Source organism: Garra rufa, chromosome 19, assembly GCF_049309525.1.
Source record: "Garra rufa chromosome 19, GarRuf1.0, whole genome shotgun sequence".
Classification (NCBI taxonomy): Eukaryota; Metazoa; Chordata; class Actinopteri; order Cypriniformes; family Cyprinidae; genus Garra; species Garra rufa.
Genome location: NC_133379.1, coordinates 26,339,265 through 26,348,151, shown reverse-complemented (window position 1 = coordinate 26,348,151; position 8,887 = coordinate 26,339,265). Strand labels below are relative to the sequence as shown.

The window sequence follows — 8,887 nt, the reverse complement described above, 5'->3', positions numbered from 1 at the left end:
ATGTTTTTCTTAAAAATCATTCTACAAGGACTAAAGTCCCTCTAATTAAAGACTCACGCGAATATGTAGTGAACATTATTGCGTACCGTTGTAAAATTTTGTAAGCGGAATAAAACATGTCTCGTGTACTGTAAGTGTATACAGTCGTGCTCGGTCACGAGGACACATGGACGGTGACGTCACTCTATCTGCCCGGGGAACAATCAGAGGCAGCGAGAGCGCCACTTGAATGGATTGTTGTCGGTGAATAACTTTGCTCCTGGTTTCTCCCCTCTTGTCCACCGCTCCTATTTTCTGCCGTTTTTCTTCTAATATATGCGAGTCCAAATAGCTCTAAATGGTATATGAAGCACTTAACACCACTCGGAAAAGTGTGTTAGCAACAAACCCCTGAGGTCTGTGTGTCCGGCTTAACTTTTGCAAAGTGGGTAAGTGCAGAAATCTAAACACTCTTTTCCCGTATATTTTTTTCCTTCCAATTTCGAGCTATTTCCAATAGAACTCCGCTTTTCCGACTTAACGCTACCGAATAAAATAGCTGTAATTTCGCTTCAGTGTTACATGTACATGCCAATGTTGTTTACAATCATCATTCCTGTCAGCTATAGCTGGACACAATGTTACCATTGTTCCTCAGTGAAGCGCGGTCAGTCCTGTTTGCTTTTCTTATCTTGTTGGAGTCTTTCTGAACACGCCATCCAAACTTTTCACTTTCCCGTGGAGACTCCTCAGGAAGATCCAAGAATATCTTTGACCCCGGTTTATGTGTATTTATGGAGCTCACAGAGTGTCTGGACTCTTGACATGCACTCCAAGATTTGATACAACTTTGAAGGGAACACAAAATGCTCTGACATTGTAAACTTTGTACAGTGACCACACATCACATTCAGTACTCCTGCCACTGGGGCCACTGTAACTTGATCCACCTCTGTGTTTTGCCTCCAAGAGCTTGGTCCTAGTTTTGCCATTAATAACAGTGCTGACCTGATCCTTAGTTTCTGCTGTATAAAGCGACAGGAGTATGTGTGTGTGAAACTAACTGAAGTTTGATTTTATTCAGGTGTCCTGTTGGAATCTGAATGGACTAATATGAAGAGCCTGAAGGCAAAGTTTCGGAAAAGTGATGTAAGTATGACCTAGTGTACTTTCAGCTGGTTTGATGCTTGAGGATCTTATAAACAGTTCCTCAATGAAATAACTGATGTTTACTCATATACGTTCATTCATTTGGAATCTGAGGTGTAGTTACAGTCATAGTCAACTTGTGTGAATGTTCTAGACCGGGGTGAGTGACTCAGAATCAGACATGTCTGCAGCTCTATTATGATGACTGAGTCATAACTGGGAGTATAATTTTAAGGCTGAGAATTTCTGCACTCCCTAAGAAAGCACGAAAAAAAAAAAAAAAAAACAAGCTTCGGAGAAGCTTCCTGCCACCAGATGTGATTCAGCAATCATTTCTAAGCCCATAATAGAACTTCAACAGTTTCAAGTCTGAAGTATAGGAATGTGCTCGAATGAAACGGTATTGCTTATAATTGCATGTTTTGGCTTGCGAAATCATTGCCACTTGGGCTGAGTCAGCGGATAGAGATTACTGTGAAATTCTATGTGATCATCAAACCGCAGAACTAAGCTGAGTTTTAATGTACTTTCTGCCAGCGCATGGTCACAGTGGCATTTTCAACATTGCATGGAATGTTGTTAAGAGCAAGCCTGCCATAGCCACATTCACAGCTCATAATATTGATTTTCTCCTTGTATGGTGGCTAAGACGTGCTTCACTGTTTTTATCTGTACTAAATGGTGGGTGTTTGCATGCACAACAATGTTGTTGCCTAGGAACAATACATTTTTTTTATTAAGAAATGCACTCACTATGTTCATAGGTAAAGTGTATATACACTATGTGTAAATGGGCCATTCTACAGAACTGGTTCAAAGTTGGAAACATCTTGGGAAAATGTCTTTTTCCAACAATTTTGTATGTATGCAAATTGTATAATATTCAAAGTACAGGTGTGCAGTTAATTCTCATATTGTATATTTGTCCTCTCCCCAAATTTATCACTACTAAATCACAGTTATATATACTGTACAAGGATTATATTGACCGATTAAGATTTTGCTTACATCTTGTAAATATATATTTTTCTGTTTGAATTCAGTTTTTCTTTGTAAAAGGCAAAAAGTTGATCATGCTGATTTCAAACTTAAGGATTTATTAGTTTGAATGTACACTGAAGCAAAAACTATCATAACATCTTAGTTGATAATTCAGTACACAGTATACTTCATCCCGTGTTTCGGTAGTGACAGTAATGTTTTGTAAGCGACCACATCACATTACAGAATTTTAACTTGCATACTAAAACACTAAACACTAAGGCCCGGTTTCACAGACAGGGCTTAGACTAAGCCAGGATTAGGCCATAGTTCAATTAGGACATTTAAGTAATTTTTATAAACATGCTTAGAAAAAAACATTACGGGTGTGCATCTTAAGACAAAACAAAGGCACTGATGTATTTTAAGATCAGTCAGTGCAAGTTTATTTCAGTTGAAACAGCTCAGACTTACATTTTAGTCTAGGACTAGACTTAAGCCTTGTCTGTGAAACTGGGGGTATATTACATAACTGTGCTAAAATTTAGTTTATTTCAAACTAAAAAAAGGGTTATGTGTTCCCTTTTGTCACTACAAAAACTATGATGAAAACAAAGATGTCACTAGCAAAACTTCACCAAATGTTTTGGTCATGACTGTTTCTGTAGTGACAATTTTAAACCATAAACAATCTGCACATGGTTAGCTATCACAGTTCTGAACAGTTGTATGTATATATAAAAACTAAATTTTATGGAATAACTCCTAAAAAAGTGTGTTTAATTATGGAAAAATGGTGTTCAGTAGTGACATTCCTTAAAGTTACACAGATTTTTCAGACTTTTGAACACATTTACCTCAAAATGATGAAAATTTCACATGAAAAAAAAAAAAATTCCCGATCATAAATGTAGGGGTTAAAATCAGTCTCAGTCAATGGACTAAAACAGACAGTGTTTCGGTAGTGACGTGAAAATGTGGGACACATTTTTTACATAAAGTTTCAAAATTTACAAAGAGAATATATATATTTTTAAACTTTGATTTAAAAAATCAAAAAGATATTTTAAAAACAACAATGCAATAAATGCAAATATTATTTCAATATCATTTTCATAAGTTAAAATTTAGGAGTTAGGGTTTGGGACAGCCACCTCCCAATTGAAAGTAACCACTAAATGATGGTTTTATGTATATTAAGTTTACTGATATTTTAAATATTATTGTGGGTTTCAATAGATGATAATAAAAGGATTTAGTAAATATCTAAAATTTGAATACTTAAATGCTTTTTTAATGTGTTTTTTGGTTGTGGGACAGCAGTTTGCAACAATTCTGTAGAATGGCCCATATATGTAAATGTGTGTATAAATATGTGCATGTGTATATAAATATATTTGGTTTATTAATGAAAAGTAAAGGAGAAAAAAAAGCCATTACCTCTAAGTTTTTGCTTTTGCTTTTACTTTCAGTTGTATTTTTTTTTTCATCACTTCTGATATTAGTGTCAGTTGTAACCTTTACACTCACCAATCAAATGTCTTGTTTTAGTTCTTTGCCATACAGGGTGTTTTCTAGAAAAAAGAGGCAAATCAAGAACAAGAGAAACAAAATATCCTCCTGGTTCTATTTTGGGTTTTGTGTGTCAGTCCAGAACCGTACAGGAATTTTCATGTAAGGCCAGGCTTTCATTCTTGAGCAAAACAGGAGATTAGAACTGCCAGGATAAATACTTTTATAAGAGCAGTTGATTGCCAAGTTTTTGTAATATATGTGATGTTACTCCAACCGGCACTTCATGTGTTTGTACTCCCATTTGAACAGTCCTGATTTACCCGTAACACATTGCATAACAAAGAGTGAGAGATAGTGCTATTATTACATTTGTAGGTATTTGTGGCATGTTTGAGAGAATCATAAAAAGCTTTTTCTAGCCTCTTGCTCAAGGTGGCATGAAATTCCAAACCTTATGTATAAGTTACAAGACATTAAAAACAGCTTGGTGTAGACCAGGTTTATTGTATCTCAGTAGGATAGCGGCTCTATTTGACTTCTGTCATTCACTTTCAAGAATAGACCTTTTGTGTGCACAAATCAGTTGCAGACACGTATCTAATTTTGCTATGTTGACATGACGAGAGCTGTCTTTTATCTGCTTATGGACTCACACAGGGTCTGCTTAAGTCATTCAGGAAACATTTGGAAAACCTCCACTGCTGCTTGGGATTCTTTTCCCATGTAAGAGACTAGATGTTAGCTGATGTTTTACAGGTTGCTCATGTTATAGTCCAATTTCTTAATTTACTAGCTTGTTTCTAACAAGCTTTTTAATAAATTAACAGTATTATGTAATGTAATTGATGGGGTCACACATTTTCCTGTTCAGACTCATGTAGTTGTTACCTTAATTTAGATGATGCAATGGAAATATTGTATCATGAGTTGTTGGATAACATTTAATTGCACATTGTGGCCTGAATGCACTGTTTATTGCTTAAAAAATAAAACTTGGATGCGTGTTTTGAACATTTCACTTGTAATTTGCTATCCGGTGATGTTATATGGGCTTTTATCTGTTTACTACAACAGTGATCCATCTAGTTGCCCTGATTTGTACTTCGTGTTTTTCAGAGGAAGTTGATGAAATGGATAAAAGGGAAATGGCTAGATGATCCTTATTTAGCAGAACTGTGTCATTTACGCTTTAAATCAGACAAACTTTCAAGCATGATTTTGCAAGACAGTCTCATGAGAAGTCATAATCATTTCTACAAGATTGAGAAAGCATAATAAATTAGGTTGTACAAAAATGAACAACACTGAACCTCAATCAAACCATGAAGTCCAACCCCTCGCCAAAGTCTTAAAAGGATTAGTTCACTTACAGAATAAAAACTTCCAGATAATTTACTCGCTATGTCATCCAAGATGTTCATGTCTTTATTTCTTCAGTCAAAAAGAAATTAAGTTTTTGGATTTTTTTTTCATGTAGTGGACTTCAATGGGGATCAACGGGTTGAAGGTCCAAATTGCAGTTTCAATGCAGCTTCAAATGTCTCTACACAATCTTATCTAGCGAAACGATTGGTCATTCTCTAAAAAAACTGGGAAGGTCACATGTGACGTAGGCAGAAGTACTGAAGTAGTATTTACAAAGTGAATGTGCAAAGAAAGTCAAACATCCTTTACAAAAAAAGGTAAAACAATGATGTCAGATGATTTTAAAATTGGACCTTTTTGAACCAAAGTACACAAACGAAAGAACTGACTTTTCCAACGGAATTACGTAACGTGTAAAATCGTAGATGCGCTTTGCAGAGCTAGTGCATTTGTAGTTAAAATATATACATTTTTATTTTTTATTTTTGATAAGACCCTTAGTTCTCGTGTGGGATTGTTAGGTCTGTAAGAGTTATCATATCAAATAGCATTTTATTTAAAATGGAAATAAGATCACGACCATAGATCACGTCATAATCTATTGCCATGCAGCGCTTAAAATTGTAGACAACATAAGCCAGTTCCACCGTAAAACAACCTCTGAATCTTTTTTTGAATTAAATCAGTGAAACAATCTATCCAAAAGAACCTTTTCATGGAAATGATCAGACTTCTAATTACTGAAGAATTAATGAAGGCTGCATCCTTAAACTCACACAAGTTCAGTACCGACTCGTTTTCATTCAGTTTATTTTCGCGAACGTTTAAATGGGGTAGCAGCCGAGATATGCAGCCTTTGTAGGATGCAGCCTTCATTTTAAATAAGGTACCATAGAAAACAGCTCTGAATGAAAAGTCGATTCCCTTTGATGGGATCGATACCAACCTTTGGAATCGACTCTCGATTGACAACGACTCGGAATCGAGGAAACAATTATTTTTGGAATCGATTCCAAGCCCTAGGGATCGTGTAGAGCCTTTTGAAACTGCATTGGAACTGCAATTTGTACCCATTGAAGTCCACTTTATGGAGAAAAATCCATAGTTTTCCTCAAAAACTTTAATTTCTTTTCGACTGAATAAAGAAAGACATGAACATCTTGGATGACATGGGGGTGAGTAAATTATAAGGAAATTTTTATTCTGGAAGTGAGCTAATCCTTTAAAAAGGATTATTCACCCAGTTATAAAAATTATGTCATCATTTACTCACCCTCCAAACCTGTATGACTTCTTCTTACATGGAACATCTAAGAAAATATTTTGATAGTCAACAAAAACTATATGGTTAGTAGTTACCAACATTTTTTAAAACAGCATCACACAGGTTTTGATTTTTGGATGAACTATGAAACTTTAAAGGTTGTACCTTTTCATGCGAGCCATAATCTACAATTCTCCATCCTGTAGATTTTTTTTTTTCCCCCAAAGGACTGTATTAGGTTTTATTCTCTAGAGTTGATGTGACATTTAGCTTGCTTCATGTGTGGTCTCGCATCTAACGATCAGGTCAAGATGGTAATGCAAAGCTAAACGTGTTATGAAACCAAAGCTGTTAATTTCTTTTTCTCTTCCAAGCCTTTTCCTGTAAGAAAGTCATGACAAGACTCCCAGCAGACTGGATTTATCTCATCTGGAATGCAGTCATGTCCAGAGCGCTTAATTAGTGTCCTTACCCCAGCCCTTTTCCACATTAACTGCAAACTTCAACATGATGAACCCTTAGCGAATCTATCCCAAACTGACCGAGGAGATAAGAACTCATTTTTACTCTTCCCGTAAAACTTGAGTCAACAAAAAACGTGGATAAATGGCATCATAATGTTGTTAATGGAATTTCGGTTTCACCCTAGGTCACTGCGTCCATTATGGGAAGAATCAAATGTGTCCAGTGTTGAGGTTAAAGTGGTTAAGGAGGGAGACAAGTTTGTCTGGCTAGTGATAAGGCTTGCTGTGCTTTGTGGAATTACCTCATCAGTTAGATATGGCTGCCAGGGGATTTAGAAACGGGGTCTCTGCCATGTGAGGGTAAAACACACAACCCTTCTTTGCATTGTATAACCTCAAATGGCAAAGACAAACGTCTCCTGTGCAATATTTATTCTGTGGGTTGAATCAGTGTCTATGCTATTTCACAGGGCCTGTTAAAGTATTCATAGTGAACACATGTAGCATCCCTCCCCCTTCAGTGTTTAACTGTATTTGCTTGGCCGTAGCAGACTGTCCAGACGCTAATTCCTTTCTATCCCCTGTCGTACGCTGACACCTTTCATACGCACAGTCGGTCGCTGCTTAATTCAAACCTTAAAGGGAATGGATCACAGCCTAGGCTGTCGGTGTAACGGTCCCGTAGCCTTTTCCAAAAGTAGGTTGCCTTATAAATAGCACCTTCTATTGACAGTGCCAGGTGTGTATTAATTTCATATCTTTGGTCGTGCCAGCCAAACACTGAAATGATTACTAAAAATAATGTGTCTGTAAAAGTGAGCTTTATTTTGACATGTCTGGTCATTGTCTTCTCAAACAACTGTTCCCCATACCATTTCTGTTTTCAGAACAGCTTTCAATTGACCAGTCAAATAAAACCCCAGACGACCAATCAGAGCGAATCTGACAGTAAAGCGGATGAGAATGGGCACAGCAGGTATCCGCACTAAGAAGATGGTTTCTGTATTAGCCCCGACCCAGCTGCCCGGCTCTTAGAGATTAGCAAATCTAGGCCCAATAACACCCCCCTCCTCTTAACCTCAAGCCTTTCCGTTCACATCCCTTCTGGTCTACATATTACATCCTCTGGCCTAGCTATCCCAGACTTCATCCCAGTTTTAATTGGCATTGTTTTCCCTGCATGTAATTGTGGTTTGATATAGTGCAGTGCTGATAGTATAAGATGGCCCATCTGTATCTCCTCAGTGACATTCTGTGAGCTTTCGAATTGGTTTAGTCATGACTCATTTCAGTAACAGTTGTCGGTGATGAAGTAATGACAGGCTTTCCAGGCTGAGAAATTAGCCACTAGGATGAATCAAACAAGTCTGGCTACGTAAACTGGCTAACTGTTAGTATTACTGCTTCATCCTAGATAAGTCTTTGTGCGTCTGTGTTGATTGCTAACAACAATGCAATTTATTTCAGCTGGGCTCTTTCCTTTTTTAGTAGGTTATCTTAAGATAGAAGGCTGTGGGTGGCACCAGGTGGAAATAGTAGGGCTGTTAATTTAATGAGATTTATTATCAATTACATTAATTATAAAAATGTAATTAAAATGTTCATGCAATTAAAGAGCATGACTGAACATTATGTAAATTCTGTAATGAATTGTTTTCCTAGAGAGGAGCTGGCTTCGTGTTTTTGCCAGGCCAAATTCCAGTGGCATTACTATGCTAGCTTTAGTAGGATTAAAGGGATAGTTCACCCAAAAATGAAAATTCGGTCACTATTACTCACCCTCATGTCGTTCCAAACCTGTAAGAACTTTGTTCATCATTTTAAGATATTTTTAATGAAGTCCGAGAGCTTTCTGACCCTGCATAGACAGCAACGCAACTACCACATTCAAGTCCCAGAAAGGTAGTAAGGACATCAATAAATAGTTAATTTGACATTAGTGGTTTAACCTTAATTTTACAAAGCTACAAGAATACTTTTTCTGTGCAAAGAAAACAAAAATAACAACTTTATTCAATTTGCAACAAAATCAGTGTCAGTCTTTGACATGCTTTTACAAGACATCTGTATGTCAGTAGATGTATTTCAGGAGTCGAGGTGTATTTGTATTCATTTTATTTTGGGGTGTCACTGCAATGGTGAGCAATAGCTGTGGATGAGAGCTGTTCAT

General features: G+C 36.8%; 1 protein-coding gene across 3 annotated transcripts in view; it reads left to right on the top strand.

Moving 5' to 3' along the window:
• The first annotated feature begins 212 nt into the window (after positions 1-212).
• The window catches only part of rai14 (retinoic acid induced 14), a 65,413-nt gene continuing 56,738 nt past the window's right edge, over positions 213-8,887 (top strand). For all 3 annotated transcript variants that reach the window (XM_073824879.1, XM_073824878.1, XM_073824877.1), the window contains exons 1-2: positions 213-428; positions 1,064-1,128. In XM_073824879.1, coding sequence (XP_073680980.1) covers positions 1,093-1,128 — 36 coding nt within the window. In that variant the 5' untranslated portion in view covers positions 213-428; positions 1,064-1,092. The remainder of the gene's footprint in view (positions 429-1,063; positions 1,129-8,887) is intronic.